At 44.2% G+C, this 23,226-nt stretch overlaps 1 protein-coding gene across 5 annotated transcripts; it reads right to left on the bottom strand.

The window, feature by feature from the left end:
- Positions 1–7,421: 7,421 nt before the first annotated feature.
- Positions 7,422–23,109, bottom strand: LOC112645222 (ribosome biogenesis protein NSA2 homolog). Of its 5 annotated transcripts, none has more exons than XM_035700767.2 (6): positions 22,887–23,109; positions 15,287–15,319; positions 12,832–12,972; positions 12,439–12,586; positions 10,450–10,612; positions 7,422–8,592 (listed from the first exon to the last, which is right to left on the bottom strand). In XM_035700767.2, exon 6 carries the CDS (start codon positions 8,503–8,505, stop codon positions 7,723–7,725), a length of 783 nt encoding a protein of 260 aa, XP_035556660.1. In that variant the 5' UTR covers positions 8,506–8,592; positions 10,450–10,612; positions 12,439–12,586; positions 12,832–12,972; positions 15,287–15,319; positions 22,887–23,109; the 3' UTR covers positions 7,422–7,722. The 5 variants fall into 5 exon arrangements, with proteins under 5 accessions (XP_035556660.1, XP_035556668.1, XP_035556664.1 ...); XM_035700775.2 differs by having other exon boundaries at positions 12,832–12,896; XM_035700771.2 differs by lacking the exon at positions 22,887–23,109 and adding an exon at positions 19,149–19,280.
- Between the last annotated feature and the right edge of the window lie 117 nt (positions 23,110–23,226).

Raw genomic sequence — 23,226 nt, 5'->3', positions numbered from 1 at the left:
GAGTGGATTAAATAGCACAGGTCCCTCCCTTCTCACCTTTTCAATTACATTTCGCCTTTTACCTAACCAGCCCCAGCACCCCTGCCTTCTCTGAGTTCAAAGAACCTTCATTATCTCTCAGGAAACTTTGGCCGGGTTGTGTCCAGGACCATCCCCACGCGAGGGAGGCATCTAGAGTTGCCAGCTCAGCTCAGGAAGTGTTGGGGGTGGTGGTGGTAAGTTCTCAAAGGCAGGTCTTGGGACTTCCCTCTATCTGTATCCCCCAAGGTAGCACCAGAGCAAGAATTTCTGTTTTCCAACCCATAGCAAGAAATTAAAAAAAATTTTTTAAAAGAATTTATTCATTTTTTCATCACACACACACACACACACACACACACACACACACACACAGAGGCAGAGACACAGGCAGAGACACAGACAGAGGGAGAAGCGGCTCCATGCAGAGCCCGATGTGGGACTCGATCCCAGGACTCCAGGATCACGCCCTGGGAAGGCAAGCATGAGCCACCCAGGGATCCCCAAGAAATAAATTAAAAATTTAAAAATTTAAAAAATTATGGCACTGTCGATCATTCAGTCACGTGGCCAGTCAACACTGTCGATCTGTTGGGACCCGTGGTGATCCCTGTGATCCAGAGTGCTCCATCTTTAGTGGCTTTCATGGTGATTCTTGCGGGTCCACTGGTATCCATGGCGTCAGCAGTAGAGGTAAGAAGCTACCGTGTGTTTTACTCTGGAGAAGGTGAAGCTTTCGGAATCAGCTGCAGGGTATGTAGGAAAAGAGCTCTGGATATATGAAAAGAGTTCATTGTTAGGACTTTCCACAAATGGGTCCGAGTCTAAGAAGCTTAATTCTGTTCTGGGTGCTCGGGGCTGAGATGGAGATGGTGCAGGTAGGAGTGTGTTTACTGGGCAACCCTCTTGGGTCCCCTCCCTCTTCGGGAGCTCTGTATTATCACTTTCCTATCGCTCAATAAACTACTTTGCCGCTCACCAAATAAATAAATAAATATAAAAAATAAGGATGTTTACCTTGTGGGGAGTGGAGAGAGAGAAGAAGAAAGTCAAGCAGAAACCCTGGAAATGAGGGGCCATTCGCCAGAAGGGACAGGTGGGCTATCTGAATCAGCAGGTGGAGAGGAAGCCCATTTTGAGATTTCCAGGGAACAGCGTGGGGTAGACTCAGCCCCAGGGACACACGATGTCCCATTGTCCCGGAGGAACAAAGTGTGGGAAAGATGCAGAGTATAGCCATTTTCCAGGCATCTGGAGGAATGGTCACAGTTTCTAGTCTTGATTCTTTTTCTTTTTCTTTCTTTCTTTTTTTTTAAGATTTTATTTATTCATGAGAGACACACACACACAGAGGCAGAGACACGGGCAGAGGGAGAAGCAGGCTCCCTGTGGGGACCCCAATACGGGACTTGATTATAGGACTCCGGGATCACGCCCTAAGCCAAAGGCAGACGCTCAACTACTGAGCCACCCAGGTGGCCCTCTAGTCTCAATTTCTATGGAGCTCCATTTCTTGGAGAAAATAGAAGAAGTAACCCATTTCCTAGGGGCGACACACTGAGTCTCTGAGTGGTGCAGAGGATGGAGCACTGTTTGAGTCGGACACAATCATCACCTGAGACCCAGGTGTGCTGGCTCCTTGGCCTGGCCAGAGGGAAGGTGGGCCATGAGACACCTCACCTGGATTAACCCGCACCTGCTCACGGGAGGCCTCCATCCAACCCACCACAGTACCTTGCTCCCTCCAGCTCCAGGTCTGCCAGAGTCTCTCAGATCCCTGCAGGCTGCTCATCTCAGGGAGGTCTCGGGTTAGATACCTAGATTCCTACTTTTGGTCCAGATCCCTGGTTTGGGCTTCGGGACATCAGGGCGGGGCCTGAGACTCTGGATTTCTCAGTTCCCAAGTGATGCTCCCGCTGCTGGGCTGGGTACTATACCTCAAGAACCACTGCTCTAAATCATGGTTCTCAAACTTTGCCACCCATTAGGGCTGCCTAGGGGTTTTTATTTTTTTATTAAGATTTTTAAATTTATATATTCATGATATGAAAACAGAGAGAGAGAGAGAGAGAGAGGCAGAGACACAGGCAGAGGGAGAAGCAGGCTCCATGCAGGGAGCCCGACGCGGGACTTGATCCCGGGACTCCAGGATCACACCCTGGGCCGAGGGCAGGCACTAAACCGCTGAGCCACCCAGGGATCCCCCGCCTAGGGTTTTTAAAGTTCTCATTGCCCTGGCCAGTTAAGCGATGTGTCTGGAGGTAGGACCCAGCATGGGGAGTCTAATGTGCAAAGCTTGGTATCTGTTCTCAGTCAAATCTCTGCTGAGGAGTAGATAGATTTGGGGAGGTGAACATTGCTGTCATTATTAAGGCCACACCACGCTTTATTTTACTAAAAAAATTTCAGAATTGCTGTATCTGACTGTCCCTTTTGGTAAAATACATCTTAAAAATAATCAAGTGCCACAAAAAGAAAGAAAAGTTTTTAATGGTGGTTGTTCTTATAGTAAATGAACACAGTATCCACCAGTGATTTTGTCTTCAGGAAAAAAAAAATTTTTTTTTTAAATTAAAACCAATTTTTTAACTCCCTGAAATCCCTCTAAATAAATACCTACCAGGAAATAACTCTAAACTAGTGTAGATTTAGTATTGGTACAGTAAACAACATGCCTAGAGACACGGGTCATATCAAAGATGGGGTTCAGGGGCACCTGGTGGCTCAGTGGTTGAGTGTCTGGCTTTAGCTGAGGGCATGACTCCGGGGTCATCGGATTGAGTCCCGCATCGGGCTCCCCACAGGGACCCTGCTCCTCCCTCTGCCTATGTCTCTGCCTTTCTGTGTCTCTCATGAATAAATAAATAAAACCTTTAAAAAAGATGGGGTTCATTCAGGGCTACCCTGGGAGGACAGAGAAACGGGGTGTGCACATACCTGTTGTGATGCCCTGAGGCCTCCAGGGGGCACCCACACACCGTTGCTTCCCAGCACCGACCTTGGGCAGGATGGGAAACTCCAGGTTCAATGGGAGAAAAGCAGGAAAAGGACAGAAGTTAACATATTTGTTTCCATTACTTTAATTTAAAGCTAAAATCGAACAGCTAGAGAATATTAATTTGGCAAGGATTAGGAACCATGACTGATGGGAATTTAAATTGGGAACAGTCTCTTTGGAAAGCAGTTGCCTGAAGTCATTAAATCCTAATGCACACACGTTTTAGGATTAGGCAATTCCAGTCCATAGTGTGTACCCCACAGAAGTGTGCCCCAAGAGACTGCAGAAAGATACAGTCAAAGGTGCATTAAGGATGATAGAACCCAAGCCAGCAACTTCCCAAATGCCCATCAGGAATAAAATGGATTTAAAATGAGTTTTGATGCATTTGTCCAATGAAATGATTGTTACTCGAGCTCAAATCTCACGAGCATAATGACGAATAAAGGGATCCAGACACAAAATGTTGCTGTGACACTGAACTTATAGGAGCAGGAAATAGGTAAGAGGATGCCTGCTTCCCAGAGTGGCTTACAATCAATTTTGCATTTACCCTAGTGCTGTGGCTTGAGGTTTGTGGCCCTTTCAAATCCTTTTTTTTTTTTTTTTTAAGATTTTATTTATCCATTTGACAAAGAGAGAGAGAGAGAGAGAGCACAAGCAGGAGGAGCAGCAGAAGAAGAGAGAGAAGCAGACTCTCCATTGAGCAGGGAGCCCCATGTGGGGCTCGATCCCAGGACCCCCAAGATTGTGACCTGAGCCACCCAGGCACCCCTTTCAAATTCTTATGTCGAAAACCTAAGGTCCACAGTGATGGTATTAGCAGGTGGGGTCTTTAGGAGGAGATTAGGTTGGGAGGGTGAGTGGATTACGACTGGGCCCTTATAAAAGAAGCTTCAGAGAGCTCGTCCCGCCCCCCCCTTCTGCCCTGTTCAGAGACAAGAAGTCTGCCCCTCACAAGAAAGCCCTCACCCCATCATGCTGGCGCCCTGACCTCAGACCTCCAGCCTCCTGCACCGTAAGAAATAAATTTCTGTTGTTTATGAGCCACCCACACCTGGTGTCTTAGTGTGGCTTTAATTTATATTTCCCCTAGGGCTAATGATGCTAAATATCTTGTATTTATTTGCCATCCTTATAGTCTCTTTAGTGAAGTGTTTGTTCGAATGTTTTGTTCATTAAAAAACTTTTTTTTTTTTTTTTTTAGTATATGTGCTGCCGAAGCGAGCACAAAAACTTTTTTTTTTTAAATCGTTTTCTTACTGCTGAGTTTGGAGAGCTCTTTATATATTCTGGTCTCTTCTGGAACAAGTCATTTGCCAGATGTGTTATTTACAAATATACTTCCCCATCTGTAATTCATCTTTTCGTTCTTTGAACAAGATCTTTCACAGAGAAAACCTTAATTTTTTTTAACATTATTTTTTTCTGAGGAAGAGAGGGAATACGTGGCCTGGCACCGGACCCCAATATTCCCAAGGTGTGCCCGTGTATGCTTCCCAACCAAATGCCAGGCAACCGCAGTGAAGCGAGTATTGCAACAAAGCAAGTCAAATGAAAAATTTTTTTGTATCCCAGTGCATGTAAAGATTCTGTTCACACTATACTGTGGTCTGTGAAGCGTGCAGTAGCATTATGTCTAAAAAAAAAAATCCATGTATATATTATTGCTAGGAAATGCTAACCACCACCTCAGCTTTCAGTAAGTTGTAAGCCTGTTTGCACTGGCTTCTCCTCTCTGGCTAGGAAAGTCCTGGATGGCGTGTTCTTCCAATAGAAGGTTCTTTATTTTTTAATTTCTTTTTCAAAGATTTTTATTTATTTATTTGAGAGAGTGAGAGCATGAGCGTGGGGGGAGGAGCAGAGGGAAAGGGAGAAGTAGACTCCCTGCTGAGCAGGGAGCCTGACACAGGGCTCGATCCCAGGACCCCAGGATCATGAGCTGAGCCAAAGGCAGATGCTTAACCGACTGAGCCACCCAGGCACTACTAGAGGATTCTTTCGTCTGCACTGAACATTTGTTGTTGAGTGCAGACACCTTCTTTAATTACCTTAGCTAGACTTTCTGGATCTCTTGCTGCAGCTTCCATATCAGTACTTGCTGCTTCCCCTTGTGCTTTTATGTTACAGAGAAGACTTCTTTCCTTAAACCTCACAACAACCTCTGTGAGCTTCAAACGTATCATCTGCAGCGTCCACACATCTCTCTGCCTTCAGAGAATTGAGGAGAGTCAGGATGCTACTCTGGGTGAGGCTTTGGCTCAAGGGAACGTTGTGGCTGGTTTGCTCTTTCTTCCAGACCATTAAACTTTCTCCACATCAGCAATAAGGTTGTTTTGCTTTCTTATCATCTGTGTGTTCTCTGGAGTAGCATTTTCCATTTCCTTTGAGAACTTTCCATTGCATTCATAACTTGGCTAACTGGCGCAAGAGGCCTAGCTTCTGGCCTGTGTTAGCTTTCAACATGTCTTCCTCATAAGTGTCATCATTTCTAGACTTTCTTTCTTTCTTTCTTTCTTTCTTTCTTTCTTTCTTTCTTTCTTTCTTTCTTTCTTTCTTTCTTTTTTCTTTCTTTCTTTCTTTCTTTCTTTCTTCTTTCTTTCTTTTTCTTCTTTCTTTTCTTTCTTTCTTTCTTTCTTTCTTCTTTCTTCTTTCTTTCTTTTTCCTTTTTTAGATTTTATTTATTTGAGAGAGAGAGAGAGCACACGAGAGAGAGTATGCACAGGGAGGGGGCAGAGGGAGAAGCAGACTCCCAGCTGAGCAGGGAGCCTGATGCAGGACTTGATCCCAAGACCATGAAATCATGACCTGAGCCAAAGGCAGATGCTTGACCAACTGAGCCACCCGGGCAGAGATCTGTGACTCTTCCTTTCACTTGAACACTGAGAAGCCACTGTTGGGGCATTCATTAGCCTGGTTTCAACATTGTCATATCTCAGGAACTAGGGAAGAGATGCAGAATGGCATTTGTCAATTAAGTTTGTCATCACGCAGATGAGGTTCGTGGTGCCTCAAAACAATTACAATAGTAACATCAAAGATCACTGACCACACGTCACCGTAACAAACATAAAAATAATGACAAATTTTGAAATATGGTAAGAATACCAAAATGTAACAGAGAGACATGAAGTGAGCAAATGCTGTTGGAAAAAATGACACTAGCCGGGGCACCTGGCTGGTCCAGTTGGTAGAGTGAGTGACTCTTCATCTTGGGGTCTTGAGTTCAAGCCCCAAGTTGGTCCTAGAGCTTACTTTAAAAAATGGCGCCAAGAGCCTTGCTCCATGCAGGGTTGTACAAATCCCTCAATTTGTAAGAAACACAATACCTGTGAAGCACAAGAAAATGAGGTGTGCCTGTATTCTGGGTGGGGTAAGAGTGATGAGCATCTGGGTGGCATCCGGCCCAGCTGATGAGGCAGGAGCTCACTCTTGCTTTCCCCTGGGTGGGGTGGATCAAGGCCAAGGTCTCTCTTAGCTGCTCAGCTGTGCTGCCGTGGGGGAAGGGTGACACAGGTAAAGTTAGACTCTTCCTCTCGGGTCCATCCAAGCTTGTACTGTTTGATTCCGGCAATGTCCTGACACTTTTCTATTGGGCTCTTGGAATTGCACAAAGGTGCCCTTGTCTGTGGGCGAGTGTCTGAATCAGTGTTCTCCAGGGGCTGGAGCTGGTTCATGGGCCCCTGCAGGGTCCACTGTGGGACCGAGGTCTGTGGGTCTGCGTGCAAGATACCCCCACCCCCCCATCCCCACCTCATCCCTTAGCATCCCTGGGGTGCTCGTGACAGACCCCACACCAAACAGTTGTGGCTGGGGCCTCAAGGGCCAGGCGCTGTTTCCAGGTCTATAGCTGGGACCATAGTTGGTGAATCAGCTGCAGGGGTGAAGCTGCCTTCTCAAAAATCTCTTTATTCTTGGACTGAGAAACCTGGGAGTGGGATTTTTTTTTGGTTGTAACTTAATAGAATTAACTTATGCAAAAAGGGAAACTTTTATTGGCTCAAATTAACCAAACCATGGGAACGGTGGGGGAAGCTACCAGAGGACAGACGTAAGAACTGTCCACTTCACTGTCCTACTGCATGTGGGCTTTTGCTTTATGGTAGAGAACGAGGCTCAGGCACCTCCATTTGACCTCTCAAGAATTCAGCAAACAAAGAAAAGTCTTCCCTCACCTCTGCCCAGACTCTCTTCGGGTTGTTAGTCGGTGCCCAGACGTAAGGTTAATACGCTAAATCCTGAGTCTTCTACCTACTTCCATGGTCTGATGGTTTGCCAGTAACTAGGAATGTTGAACATACTTATACCTTCTGACTCAGCAATTTTTTAAAAGATTTTACCTATTATTTATTTTTAAAGATTTTATTTATTCATGAGAGATACAGAGAGAGAGAGAGGCAGAGACACAGGCAGAGGGAGAAGCAGGCTCCATGCAGGGAGCCTGATGCAGGACTTGATCCCAGGACCCCGGGATCATGACCTGAGCAGAAGGCAGATGCTCAACCACTGAGCCACCCAGGTGTCCCAAGATTTTTTTTTTTATTTTAATAAATGTCTATTTCAACTTTTTTACAGTAGAATAAATGTCTTGATGACTGTAGATATGTAAGGCTGTTTGGTAGCATCCAGAACCACAACAATGATGGTCTTCCTGACAGGTGTGTAGTCTTCAGTAATTATAAGGGATTACTTGCCTGGAACTGCTGTTAAACCAGCAGGACTGCATTTATGCATCCATCATTTTCAGGATTGTTGGTAACCTGGGCATATTTTCCCCAAATAACTTTGCCTCCTTGTGTCACAAGGCCCAACTCACTCACGTTCACTTCAATGACAGTACCTTTGGTAATAACACCCAAAGTTGTATATAGTGGGGATGAGGGATTCTTTTTTACACCGAGTATTGGCAGGCAAAAGGTGGCTTTCAATTCAGGATGTGTTACATGGGCCTTTTTGAAACGTAAGCCCATTGACCTAATGAATCTTTCGTATTTAGGTGGTTTTCTAGTAAAGCCATCTCCAACAAAGCAGACTTTAGTGACCATCCTCTTCCATGCTTTCTTTTTTCTCTTTCCTGTTCGAATGACTTTTAATACTTCTGTTTCTCCCTGAGCACGAACTTTGGGTAAAGGAACTTCCCACTTTGCTGCTTTCTCTTTTCGCTTTTGTTTAATCATATTGGAAAGTACTTTAGCTCGGAACTGCCCCTCCCTGTCCAATAGATATGCAGGTACTGCTCCCTCTGGAGTCTTTTCATCATTCTTTTGTTTGGTGTTTCTCTTTTCATGCATCTTGATAGTCTTTTTCATTTGTATTTTCTCAGCATGGCGCTGTTTATGGTAGAGCTTAGCTTTCAGACCAATCATCTTTTTTGCTTTTTTTGAACGTTCATGAGCCTCTCGACCTTCTTTCTTTCTCTTTTTCTCATGGTAATCCAAACGATAGCCATAGCGCTTCTGGTGTAACTCAATATATTCATTTTGTGGCATGGTGACCGCCGCCGGGCTGCCGCGAGCAGCCGCTGGGCGCCAAGAGGCTCTCTAGCTTCAGGCTCCCGGCCCGCCCCAAGATTTTATCTATTTATTTGACGAGAGAGAGAGGACAAATGAAGGGAATGGTAGAGGGAGAGGGAGAAGCAGGTTCCCTGCGGAGCAGTGAGCTGGACGTGAGGTCAGGACCCTGGGTTCATGGCTGAGTGGAAGGCAGATGCCCAACAGACTGAGCCACCCCTGACTCAGGGGTGCCCTCGACTCAGCAATTTTTCTTTCTTTCTTTCTTTCTTTCTTTCTTTCTTTCTTTCTTTCTTTCTTTCTAGATTTTATTTATTTATTCATGAGAGAGAGAGAGAGAGCAGCAAAGACACGGGCAGAGGGAGAAGCAGGCTCCATGTAGGGAGCCTAACGTGGGACTCGATCCCAGGTCCCCAGGATCACACCCTGGGCTGAAGGCAGTGCTAAACCGCTGAGCCACCCGGGCTGCCCTGACTCAGCAATTCTTAATCTTAATATATGCTCACCAAAGATATGCAATAGGATGTTCACAGTTGTGCTGCCCATTTACATTCCCAGATGAAGACCACCCTGATGATTGTCAAGAGTAACGTGGATGAATAATTTGAAGTGCCTTCACACAGTGGAAACTGATTCACCAATGAAAAAGGATCTCCATCCACATATAACAGCAGGGATAGGGATCCTTGGGTGGCTCAGTGGTTTGGAATCTGTCTTCGGCCCAGGGCACGATCCTGGAGTCCCAGGATCTAGTTCCGCATCAGGCTCCCTGCATGGAGCCTGCTTCTCCCTCTGCCTGTGTCTCTGCCTCTCTCTCTCTCTGTGTCTCTCATGAATAAATAAATAAAATATTTTTTTTAATTTTTTAAAATTTATTTATGATAGTCACAGAGAGAGAGAGAGGCAGAGACACAGGCAGGGGGAGAAGCAGGCTCCATGCACCGGGAGCCCGATGTGGGATTTGATCCCGGGTCTCCAGGATCGCGCCCTGGGCCAAAGGCAGGCGCCAAACCGCTGTGCCACCCAGGGATCCCCAATAAATAAAATCTTAAAAAACAAACAAACAGCAGGGATAAATCCCATGCACATGATATGTGGGTATGATTTGATCTGTATGAAATACAAAAAGAGATAAAACTTATCTACATGGTCAGAAACTAGGCGGGTGGTTCTACTTGGTGGTTAGAGCCTGGAAGTTGGCAGGAAGCAGGGCTGGAAATGATCTGTTTCTTAGTATGATGGTCAGTTACATGGACTCTATAGTCTGTGAAAATTCACCGGTCTCCACAGACATGACCTTTGCACTTTATAAAATATATATGTCAATGAATAAACGAAGTGTGGTAGATCCATAGAATGGAATATTACTTTGCCATAAAAAAGAAATGAAGTATTGATACAATGATACATGCTACAAAGTGGATGAACCTCAAAAACATTATTCTAAGTGAAAGAAGCCAGACACAAAAGGTCACATATCATCTGATTCCACGTGTATGAAACATCCATAATGGGCCAATCCATAGCACAGACAGAAGATGAGTGGTGGTCAGGGGCTGGAGGAGGGGGTGAGGGGGACTGTCTGCTTAATGGGTACAGGGTTTCCTTCTGGGGTAATGAAAATGTTCTGGATCTAGATAGAGGTGGTGCTTGCATGATATCGTGTACTAAATATCACAGAGTTGTTCACATTACAGTGGGTAATTCTATGTCATAAATTTTACCTCAAAAAACTAAATGTGTATATTATACTTTAATTTTAAAACTGCATGAGGGGAAGCTCGAATCTCTCTGAGAATTTGCTTAACTTACCAAATATTATACAGTTAGCAATTCACCAGGATCTTGATTTGAATGCCTGCTCTTCCCCACAAATGTCCTACTGGTTCCCTACCCCACCACGGCCAGCATTGCGTTGATTACCATTGAGCATTGGCTGTGCCTTTTTCCAACAAAAGGAGTCATCCATATGGAAGAGGCATCACATCTTTATTGCCGCAATAATTAGGGAGACAATATATTCCGAGAGGCAGCTGATGAATCCTATAACTTCTGTCCCTTCAAGACACCAAGACTTATTTAAAGACTGTGGGAGAAAAACAGAGGTTAGAATAGTATCACAGTCTGTCACACTCCAAGACAGGATGATTGGGTTCGTTTCTGATGGGAGATCTGGTCTACCCCTAAGAACTAAACAGTGTGAGTAAGTGGAACATGACAGAGGCACTTTGCAGATTGGTGCCTTTAGGAGGGTTTAAAGCCTTTCCCTTTCACTCTCAAAATCAGTGTCATTATTGATTATTTTAACCCTTGATTATTAAACACAAGTTACGTGGTCCGTTATTTGAACAAATTTATTAAACTGATATTTTTCAGTGTTAAGAAAGTTAGAAATGAGCAGTCTAATAATGTTGATGGAGGATAATTTGGAATAACCTAAAATGTAATGCACACACTTGAGATGTACATATCCTTTGACCCAGTGGTTCCACTCAGCTCTTCTAATAATAATAAAAAAATTTATTTTTATTTATTTATTTTTAAAAATATTTATTTATTTATTTATTTATTTATTTATTTATTTATTTATGAGACACACACACAGAGAAAGAGAGAGAGAGGCAGAGACACAGGTAGAGGGAGAAGCAGGCTCTATGCAGGGAGCCGATGAGGGACTTGATCCTGGACTCCAAGATCATGCCCTTTGCTGAAGGCAGGCACTAAACCACGGGGCCTCCCAGGGATCCGCAGTAATAATAATTTTTAAAAAGCCAACCCTCACACGCTTAAAAATCAATGTAGAAGGCACCCATTAAAGACAAGCAAATATACTTTAATAGGATAATAGTATATCCATATTTTGATATTTGGTGAAAGTGTGAAGAAAACTGAGGTAGATTTATGCATTCATGTGGAAAAATCTTCCTGATGTGTATATTTAAATGAAGATCAAGTCATAGGACAAAAGGGATAGTATCATTCATTCATGTTTTAAAAGACCTTAAAATTGTTATATTGTGTAAATGCACAGAATAAATGCAGAAGAACACATCCTGAGCCACTAGTTGGATTTCCTTCTGTGGAAGAGAATAGGAAGCAAAGAAGGGATGTGACTGCGACAGCAGGGGTAATGTCCTTCTTCTCCTTCCCATATCTTCTTTTCAAAGGAAACTAACCTCATTTCTTCATTTCATGGGGTCAAGGACAGATCATTCAAACCAGGGGCCAGCAAGCTAGAGCCCAGAGGCCAAATCCAACCTGTCATCTATTTTTATGACCCATGAACTACTGGTTTTCTTATTTTCTTTTAAGATTTTTATGTATTTATTTATTCATGAGAGACACACACACACACAGAGAGAGAGAGAGAGAGAGAGCGTCAGAGACACAGGCAGAGGGAGAGGCAGGCTCCATGCAGATAGCCTGACGTGGGATTCCATCCTGGGTTTCCAGGATCAGGCCCTGGGCTGAAGGTGGCGCTAAACCTCTGAGCCATCCAGGCTGACCTGGTTTTCTAATTTTTAAGTGGTTAATTGAAAATGAAAATCAGAAGGTGATTGATACTTTGTGACCCTTGAAAATTATATGAGATTCAAACTTCAGAGTCCATAGATAAAGTTTTATTGGAACACAGCCATGCTCATTTTTTTTTTTTATTGCCTGTGGCTACTTTTGTGCTACTGGGCAAAGTTGAGTATATAAGAGACCATAAGATCCGTGAAGCCTAAAATTCTTACGAATGGACCCTTTAGAGGAAACATTTGCTGACCCTCGCAATCTAACCCATCACTGGGTAATGCAGACTTCAAGCTTCCTTTTCCATTAACATAGAAGGTATCCCTCTTTAAGAGACCTCTCCTCAACACACACACACACACACACATACACACCCTCCTTCCCCAGCCAACTTACTTATGAGGAGAGCATTTCTTCCATTTTCTATCTTGGTTATAGTTTTTTGTCAATGAGCACCAACTCCAATTCAAAATATAGCCCTCTTTGGTGCATTTGTGAAAGAGTTTGCTTCTGAAGAAGAAGGGGAAGGTACACTTGGGGGGATCTGCAGAGAAAGGATGGAGCAGAAGGGGAAATGTGGACACGGCAAGTTTTAGGATCAACCATCGCTAAACTCACAACGTATGTTTTGTCTACCATACCCAACTATTTTCAAAGAGGTCAACACATGTAGAACAGTCAGGATTCAGAGTCACATTTATCCAATGCCAAAGTCACTTAGCTACTGTAGTAGTCAGTCACTTCTTGGATCCTTAGGCATCCAAGACAGCCCATCCTAACCATGCCTACCTTCGCCGGTGCAGTACCGCCATCTCCCTCGGAATTTCTTGTCGAGTGAACACCAATCATAATCGCTGTGGACAGAGATGCAGTTGTAGTAGATGGTGTCACCAAACATAAATGGAAAGACACAGGTACTGTTAACAAACTCTGGAAAAGAGGAAACATGCCAGGTGTGGGTCAAGCTTGCAAAGGGAATTGACTTTCTAACACCAGTCCCAATTATGGCACCATGTTTGCCCACTCACTGCTCCATGTCCACATGTGTTTGGTCTCACCAATTGCATTCCCTGTGTGTGGCACTAAATATACGTGACCAGAGGGCCCACACTTCATCTTGTAAGCCAAAATTCTGGAGTCTTTCTCATACTCTCATTTCTCCCTCTGTCCTAGAAAAGTAAGTCTCTTAGCTGCCAGAGTTGGGTCCTGAGTATCTCTCAAAGCTATCCACTCCTCTCTGCACTTTGATCACTACCTAGCATCATGACTTGCCTTGCCTATGACAATAACTTATTTCTGGATGCCTCCATCCTATTTGTCCCATCCATTCTCCACACTGCAGAGAAATGTTTATTCCCAAAGACCAGCCTGCCCCTCCCCTGAACCTATTCATAACCCACCACTCTCAGGATGAGAAGTAGCACTGAAATGGCTTATGATATTCTGCTTGATGTTGGACTTCAAGCCTCATGGTGGATCACCTTTCCTGTGTTCTTTCTCCTCATGCCTTCTTAGGCATCCTGAGTGTGCCACCATCTTTCTCACCTTGGGGATTTACTCACACAATTTTCCCTGCCTGGCAGGAAAATCTTGCACTCTTTGCCTGTTCACCCTCCTCTTAGGTTCAGCCTAGATGTGAATCTTCATGGAAATTTCTGGAACATCCAGACTGTGTTAGATCCACTTGTATTGCACTTTTGCACAAGTTCTCACTTCTTATAATTATTTAATGCACAATGACTTGTTCAGAATCTTTCTCATTTGTCAGAAATGACCCTATGTATCTGGTTCAAAACTAGATCCATGATATCAACAGATAGGGACCGGCACATAATAGACACTTAACGAATAAGTGTTGGTTGGCCCTTCACAAGCCTGAAATAATTTTGACACAAGATAAATTTATTTTTATTATTTAGCAATTATTTGTTATTTATTGATATACATTATATTTATTATTTAATAATGTTATTTATTAAGTATGTTAGCATTTTGTTATTTGACTATATTATTTGTCTTTTTGATATTTATTATTTAATATTTTAAATTAACAATTTGTATGAGTTAGCATTAGTTATGTTTATTAAATTATTTATTATTATATATTTATATAATATAGTTTACTCTCTGTTGGACATATTATAAATAATTTACAAGCACTAATGCATTTAATGATATCCCCACATCAGTCCAGTGAACTGGGCACTGTCACGAGGCTCCTGCTAAGGTCAGCTTTGGTCCTCAGCATGTGATCCCCACATGTAGAGACTCTGATTCCTGCTGACTGCTCTGAAAATAGCTTCCTTCTGACCCCAAAGTCAAGAGGGCTAATGGGCCATATTTTCCAGTATATACTTTAGGCTATGTTGGTTCAATCCCCAAACAAGTGGTTGGTGATTGAAGTAGTTAAGAAACCAACTAACATTTAGGACTAAAATTTCCCTTTTGGGAATCCCTGGGTGGCTCAGTGGTTTAGCGCCTGCCTTCAGGTCAGGGCATGATCCTGGAGTCCCGGCATCGAGTCTCACTTCGGGGTCCCTGCATGGAGCCTGCTTCTCCCCCTGCCTGTGTCTCTGCCTCTCTGTGTGTCTCTCATGAATAAAATTAAAATCTTAAAAAAAAAAAGAAGTTTCCCTTTCACTGGCTTGATTACCCCATAAAGTGTTCCCACACCTCCATTTCTCTCAAAATTCCCAATTTCATGAGTGTGTAGGTTAAAACTGAGTACCAGTTGTCCACGTGCAGAAATGAATCAATTCTTCCAAGAACTGAGACACTGAGGCAACGTTATCTATGGTGAGCACATATGAGTTCCATGATTAACTTTCTAACTTAAAAGCAGGTATAAAAGATCACATGTATGATTCCATTTATATGAAATGCCCAGAAGACCAATCTATAGAGAAATAAAGTAGACTAGTGGTTGCTTGTGCCTGGAGACAAGAATGTGGGGTGATGGCAAATGGATACAAGGGATCTTCTTGGGGGTGATGAACATGTTCTAGAACTGGATTGTGGTGATGTTTATACTCCTTTATAAATTTACTAAAAATCATTGCATGGTACACTTAAAATGGGTGTATTTTATGAATATGTGATTTGGCTGTCATGACCAGGGAAGGTGCCAGAAGAATAACAAAAGAAAGAGCAAAATGGCGGGAAGTGCGAGGAGCTTCAAGAACATATTTTTTCATGGCTGTGGCTGACATTTGAGATGCTAACATATAAAGAGGTGTCTCCTTACCTAGAACCGGAGGGTTTAAATGGGAAATCAATTCTGAAAGAGAGAGAGAAAAAAAGGGTAAAATTTAGACCGCCTCCTAAAATACTCCATTCCTAGACTAATGACTATTAAAATATCTTGAAGCACATGTAGCCAACTGCCCTTCTGTTGCAGAAAAACGTACGCTATCACATTCTGGATGACTTTGTGGTCACTTTCCACAGGAGTGGGCTATCTCACATCTACCCAGAAAAGCCCATTAACTCAGGTATGAGCTCCGACTATTCCCAAGGTTTTTCTTGGACTAAGTTGGAGTAAATCTAGTTTGCTCAACTTTCACCCATTGGTTGAAATCCCACAAGTCTGAAGTTTGGAGGGAATGTTCTTGGTTTTGTCCACATGTTAACGTTTCAGGAAAACAATCTGTTTGTTCAGTGTAACCTCGGGGGTGATTTTGTTCTGTTGCGTTTTGCTTCTTGGAAAACTTTGCTCTTATATCATCCCTGAGCCCATTCTGGGGAGTGAGGTTAGACCATAAAAACCAGGTTAGGTCTTGTTAAAGACTAGAAGGGAAGTAAGAAAGCTCGTTACCCAAAAACATTGGTTACGATCTAATCTGCTGCTGCTATGTTATAGTTACTGTTCTCAGTTGACCTCCAAAACAGCCCTAGGAGACGTTCTAATTTAGAGCTCTCCCGTTCTCCCCATTCTCCCAACAGTTTACAGATGAGAAAACGGGACCAGAGTCATGTGACCACCAACTGGTGAGAACCAGGTCGAGAGTCAAGAAGTCTGACTTCAGAGGCTGTGTTCTGAAAATGATATTGCTACTATCTTGGAATTGTCACTTTACCTGTGCAAGTGACTTAATCCATGATTAAGTCCATTGTGACTTAATCCATGATTAAGTCCATTGTGACTTAATCCTTGATTAAGTCCATTAAGACTTAATCCATAATCCTCACTTTATCCCTGATACAACAATGCTAAGATACTACAATGCTGTAGATTTGGATGACACTCTAACTCGGGAGCTACTGTGTGGTGTGTCTGGCATCCATGTTAAGGGATCATGGCCTCGGTCTCCAGAGAGAAGCCAACAAGATGTCAATGATTTTGAAGGCATGGCTAAATAAATGGTCATTGGAGGTGGTTCTCTAGGTGCCCACCTTTGTATTTAGCGCCTTATGCCAATTATCTCATTGACACCGATGCTTGCACTGCCCCTGTAAGGTTGGGATTATTATAGGCTATATTTATGGGTTATATATTAATAATGACCTCCAATTTGTAGATACAGAAGTGGAGCTGTAGAGAAGGGAATCACTTTCAAAGCCACAAAACTAAATAGTCCAGGTACTGAAGGCTCCAGAAACCGAGCCTCTAAAATGATCCTGTCTCCGGGGGTGGGGTGGGGTGGGGGGACTGGCACTGTTTCCGTCCCCGGAACCCTTAGAGGAGCTGCCACACAACTGAGCCCCCTCTCGGTTCTGGTGGCGAGTTAGGATACTTTAGGATAAAACCACGGGTGCTGACATTTTGTTACAAATGCCAGCTGCTGTGGGGTGACTTTTCTGCTTTGTCCGTCACAGCGCTCTTGGCTCTGCCACCGCGGTGCCTAATATCAACCCACCTCTCCTCTCTGGTGTCTGTAATACCCGCAGGCTTCTCATTTTACAGGTGAAAGAGCAGAGAGAGATTTTCACCCAAAACATCGTCCACAGTCAGAAATGGGTGCAGCCTGGGCTCACGTCTACCCTGGCCTGGTTCCAGGGAACAGGCTATTTCTTTCAGACCCTGGTGTCCCCAGAAGCGGTCCTTGGCCATTCTCATCTACGGGTAGGGCTGAACGTACCAAATCCTTACAGACCTTCTGTCACTGTGCTTCAGGTCATTCTCACATCACACTTCCAGCCTAACATTACTATTTTTTTTTCTAACATTACTATTTTTTTTGGTTTATTATTATTATTTTTAATTTATTTTTTATTGGTGTTCAATTTACTAACATACAGAATAACCCCCAGTGCCCGTCACCCATTCACTCCCACCCCCCGCCCTTCTCCCCTTCCACCACCCCTAGTTCGTTAGCAGAGTTAGCAGCCTTTACGTTCTGTCTCCCTTTCTGATGTTTCCCACACATTTCTTCTCCCTTCCCTTATATTCCCTTTCACTATTATTTATATAACATTACTATTTTTAGCAGAGAGTTAGCAGCCTTTACGTTCTGTCTCCCTTTCTGATGTTTCCCACACATTTCTTCTCCCTTCCCTTATATTCCCTTTCACTATTATTTATATAACATTACTATTTTTACCATTCGATAAATGGTTTTGACTCCTCCCACCTGGTCCTCCTGGTCCTCCCCCAGCTCATGATGCTGGAGAAACACCAGCACTGATACTGAAGACCTACTGAGCGCCCTCCGTGTGTTGACAGAGAGAAAACAAAGCAGCCCCCCAACACCCCGGAGCCTGGCCCCTGCTGCTGCGCAATGCCACTCTCCAGCTGGACACAAGCAACTCAGAGTCATCTCATCAGACAGGTGTCCTGTGAGATCGTGACACAGTGAGACAGCAAGACCGACGGCCTTGGAATCTTGTGTAAGCACAGGTAGAGTCCAGGTCGCTGTGCCCCAGGTTACCAGCCACGCCTTCCCCTGGGCTGACATGAGTGGCTGCTGCTCCGCCACCAATTCTTCCTCTCTCTGGCCTGCTTTCTCCACGGAGAGGGTTTGTGGACACCCAGGCCCAGAATCACCTCCTGCTCCCTGGCAGCATTCAACGGAGCCAACTCCGGCTTTTTCTCACCCAGCCCCCAGAACCCGCCAACCTAAGCCCAAACCCTCGAGCAGGTTCCAGTGCCTTCTGCTTGGACAGCCCGTGGCACCCCACACCATGTACCGTCTCTCTGGCTCCAGAGAGTGGGAAAGCACCGTGTACCCCTCCTGTGCGCATGCAGGGCAGGGGCTCTTCTAGGGGATTTGCCTACCTTACCACAGCGATGACTGAGATAAAGATCACTTGCTCTCTATTGACTTTATTTGTTTTCTAGGGAGGCAATTTAGACGGTTCAAACTTCAAGTTATAAAAGGGAAATCACAAAAGAGAACTTTACAAGACAATACATAATAAGTGTCCTCTTTCGGGATGCCTGGGTGGCTCGTGGTTGAGCATCTGCCTTTGGCTCAGGTTGTGATCCGGGGTCGTAGGATCGAGTCCCGCAACAGGTTCCCTGTGAGAAGCCTGCTTCTCCCTCTGCCTATGTCTCTGCCTCTCTCTCTGTGTGTCTCTCATGAATAAAAAACAAACAAATAAAACAACTAAAAAAACAAGTGTCCTTTTCTTTTCTTTTCTTTTTTTTCTTTTCTTTCTTTTCCTTCCTTCCTTCCTTCCTTCCTTCCTTCCTTCCTTCCTTCCTTCCTTCCTTCCTTCTTTCTTTCTTTCTTTCTTCTTTCTTTCTTTCTTTCTTTCTTTCTTTCTTTCTTTCTTTTTCTTTCTTTCTTTTTTTTTTTTTTTGATTGTGGCAAGAACACTCTGCATGAGATCTACCTTCTTGGCACACGTTTAAGGGCAGGATACAGTACTCTGACTGCAGGCAGACCGTCCTCATCCTGCATGACTGAAGCTTTGCACACACAGAACAGCAAGCCCCCGGCTCCCTTCTCACCAGCCTTGGCGTCCACCCCTCTGCACGGCGTTTCTAGGAGTTTGACAATTTCAGACACTTGATATAAGCGGAGCCTCCACATCCTCTGTCTTGCACCAGCTATTATGCTGTGTGTCAAAGACCTCAGAGACAGTGGGTTGAATCTGGCTCCTGCCCTGCTGCATCCTGTGTCTCCCCTTCCTGCCGTGACCCCCCTCTCCCCTCCTTCACCCACCTGCTTTCAGCCCACTCATACAGACAGCCAGGGACAGCCAGCTCGCTAGACTTTTCATCACCTCCAGTGACCTGCAGATGGCCTGCGTCTGAGCAGATACTTGCCTCTAATTTATACCCTCTGCTCCTGCTCCTCCCATGAGAGCTGCTCTCGCAGCACCCGGCACCCGGACTGACCCCACGGCAGGTTCTCTGTGCCCTAAATCATGGGGTGCATAGAAGAATCAGGAACATGGTTTAGGAACTCACCTGCACAAGAGTCAAAAATGCAAATCCTTAGCCCCCACACCAGACCTGCTGGAACCCTGGGGCCAGGACCAGCCCTCCTGAGCAGTAGCCAGCACTCCAGGTGACCCGATGCTCGCTGAAGTTTGGGCACCCTTGCTCTGTAGCTTGCTTGATCCTTCCATATCCATTGAGTACTGTTTACTCCCTTAATAACTGTTTTTTAAAGATTTTATTTATTTATTTATTTATTTATTTATTTATTTATTTATTTTAGAGAGGAAGTGCTTGTGAGTGGGGGAGGAGCAGAGGAAGAGGGAGTATCTCAAGAGGACTCTGCGCTGAGAGAGGAGCCCAATGTGGGGCTCCATCTCACGACCCTGAGATCATGACATGAGCTGAAATTAAGAGTTGGACGTTTGGAGTAATTGGGTGGCTCAGTGGTTGAGCGTCTGCCTTTGGGTCAGATCATGATCATGATCCTGGGGTCCTGGGATCGAGTCCCACATCGGGGTCCTCGCATGGAGCCTGCTTCTTCTGTCTTGGTCTCTGGCTCTCTCTGTGTGTCTCTAATGAACAAATACATAAAGTCTTTTTTAAGAAAAAAGAGACGCTTAACCGACTGAGTCACCTAGGCACCCTACGTGGAGGACAGATCTTAACTCCAATTCCATTGTATGGGCTTGATGGATGTTTGCATACCTTTTCCAGTCACCATCTCTGGAGGGAACTGGGGAGAGTGGAAGAGGTCTGTCCACTTTGTAAGAGAGATAAGGAGTGGAGGAGTGAGTACCTGTAAATGGGGGGGGACCTGGAGTCCTGGTGAACCCCCAGGGCTAACCTCACACTTCCATGTCCTTCTGAGCTAAGGTCTTCCCAGAGTTACTTCACTTACAGCCCATTTGCAGACATAGGAGGACTGGCTACTGGTTAGAAACACATCTGCCTTTTCCAAGTAGAGATGAAAAAATGGAATTTGAGGGCAGTGGGGGAACTTTGATAAAAGCACAGAGCCAGGAGAAGCTGGGTTTCTCCTATCTGACACATAGGTTTTTGCTCTTTGTGTTTTGCTATTTTGCTAAAATGGATGGATCTTGACACAGTCTCTGGGCTCTGCAGATAAGGAGGTCACCTGTCAGTCCCCTGTAAGCAACACGGCGGGGATGAGGCTGGGAGAGGTCTCAAACAGCTTCATGTTGTGGGAATTGTGTCTCTGGCTTGACATATGGGGAAACTGAGTCAGAAGTGGCAGAGCACAGGTTCATTCCAGGCAGCCAGCTGAGTGACCCTGGGAAGTTACTTTTGCTTTCTGAACCTGCACGCTGGATCTCTGAAATGCTGGGGCCACATGCATCCCACTGGAGAACCCAGTGAATATCTTTCCCTCCCTTCCTTTCTTCCTTCCTTCCTTCCTTCCTTCCTTCCTTCCTTCCTTCCTTCCTCCCTCCCTCCCTCCTTCCTTCCTTCCTTTCCTTTCCTTTCCTTTCCTTTCCTTTCCTTTCCTTTCCTTTCCTTTCCTTTCCTTTCCTCTTTCCTTCTTTCTTTCTTCTTTCTTTCTTTCTTTCTTTCTTTCTTTCTTTCTTTCTTTCAGTTAATTCTAGTTACTCATCTTACACCACTGTTTCCAGGCCATAACAATGACTGTCCAGGATGCTACAAACAAAATCAGTGGGAATGTGAGACCAGTTCTCCATACCTTTTATTTAAATCAGCTAACGAAAAAAAAAAAAAATCAGCTAACGTTTGTGGCCAATACTGGAGCTTTTGTTGTCAGGGAAGAGACCATCTTTGACTTTGATTTATTTCTCTCTTTTTTTGGGGTAAATTTTATTTATTTGTTTTTAAAGTATTTCTTTCTTTTTTTTTTTAAGATTTATTTATTTGAGGAGGGGTGGGGCAGAGGGTGGAAATCAAGAGTCAGCCATTCAACTGACTGAGCCACTGCCCCATGGGTAAATTTAGAAAAATGCTGTCAATTCTAATGAGACTTCTCCCAAAGATCATGGAAAGTTATATTCCTGAATATTCATGAAGTCACAGAGGTGGTAATAAATATGTGCAGTGTTTGTGAGGCACCTTCTGGAGATTCACCTGGACCCACCCCCTAAAGGCATGTTCAGGACACTCTGAGCAGGACCCAGAACACCCTACCCTCTGGAAGGGCCGACATGGACACCAGAGGGGACCCATTATTCCTTTCTTGCTCAACTGAATCTTTATTATGCCCCCAAGGCACTCAACCAGCTGTGATAAAATATTTTTCAGAACCAGGATTGGTATCTAGGCAACAATGCTAGTAGGATTGAGATGAGGAAAAAGAAAAATGGGGGAAAAAATCCCCAAACCAAAGGTCCTAAACCTACTAAGGGGCAGAGCTGGACTTAGATTCTAGAGCTTTCATGTGAATCACAGGGAAACCCAGAAAGAAATCACTAATGACTCTAGCAGAGAGGGGATTATGTGGGGCTATTTTATCTTCTGCAAAAATGGCCTTGGGTTTGGATTTAGTTCTTTTGGTAATGCTGGCTCTAGACCCTGTGGAAAATATACGGGCATTAATGTCAGATAGACTAACTTTTAAATCCTGGGTCTCCCACTTATTAGTTGAGGACATTAGGTGCATGTTTCACAGTGACACAGCACACAATGAGTAGCAGGCATTCACCCTTCACCAGACATTGTTGTTTTTGAGAGTTGTGTAGATAAGATACGCAAATCTTCCTGAAATCCTGTGTATTAATTTGTAAGGGCTGCCATAACAAAATACCCGAGACTGGGTGGCTTGGACAATGGAAATGTCTTTTCTCAGAGTTCTGGAGGCTAGGCATCCATGATCAAAATGCAGGCAGATTTGATTTCTGGGTGAAGGCTCTCTTTGTGACTTGTAAATGCCCAGCGTCTCCCTGAGTCCTCACATGGCCTTTCTGCTATGCTTATATATAGAGAAAAAGATCTCTGGTGGCTCTTCTCATAAGAACACCAGGCCTAGGGATCCCTGGGTGGCTCAGTGGTTTAGCGCCTGCCTTTGGCCCAGGGCGCGATCCTGGAGTCCCCGGATTGAGTCCCACGTCAGGCTCCCGGCGTGGAGCCTGCTTCTCCCTCCTCCTATGTCTCTGCCTCTCTTTCTCTCTCTCTGTCTATCATAAATAAATAAATAAATAAATAAATAAATAAATAAATCTTAAAAAAAAAAAAAAAGAACACCAAGCCTACTGGATTAAGGTCCTAGATTTACAACCTCACTTAACCTTTATTACCTCCTTATGGGTCCTATCCCCAAATACTGCCACACTGGGTGTTAGGGCACCAATGAATACATTTGCAGGGGTAGAGACACAATTTAGCCCATAACACCCTGATTTATCTCTGCAAAATGAGATCATTCGCCTCAGCTAGTCTGAACCATGGGAATCTGAGATAACAGGCATGAATTGAAAGTCAACATAACAAACAAAAGTGTCTCAACTCTTGGAAGAGTTGAGCCATGTTCATATGTAGACAACTGGTAACTTACCTTTAGTCAGTAGCTCTCATGGAATCAAGTTTCAGGAGAGAACCAGAGATGAGGGGATTTGGTGACACGCAGAGAAGTACTGAAGAGAAAGAGGATATGCATTTTGTTAAGAGTCGAAATGCTTGAGGTTTAATTTAGTGTCCACCTCTCTTGCTGTGAGATTCTGAGCAATTGGCGGAAATGATTTCAATCCTGTTTTTCTCATCCATAAAATTGTGATCATCCAAGTACTCTCTTTATTTTTCTCACCAAACCTGCTCATCCTGCTGTCCCATCTCAGTGAATGACACAGCCATTCACCTGGATGCATGGGTCACACTGGAGTCATCCTTTATTCCTA

Source organism: Canis lupus, chromosome 1, assembly GCF_003254725.2.
Source record: "Canis lupus dingo isolate Sandy chromosome 1, ASM325472v2, whole genome shotgun sequence".
In the NCBI taxonomy this organism is placed as follows: domain Eukaryota; kingdom Metazoa; phylum Chordata; class Mammalia; order Carnivora; family Canidae; genus Canis; species Canis lupus.
The sequence above is the reverse complement of the archived record's forward strand: the minus strand, read 5'-3'. Positions and strand labels throughout refer to the sequence as shown.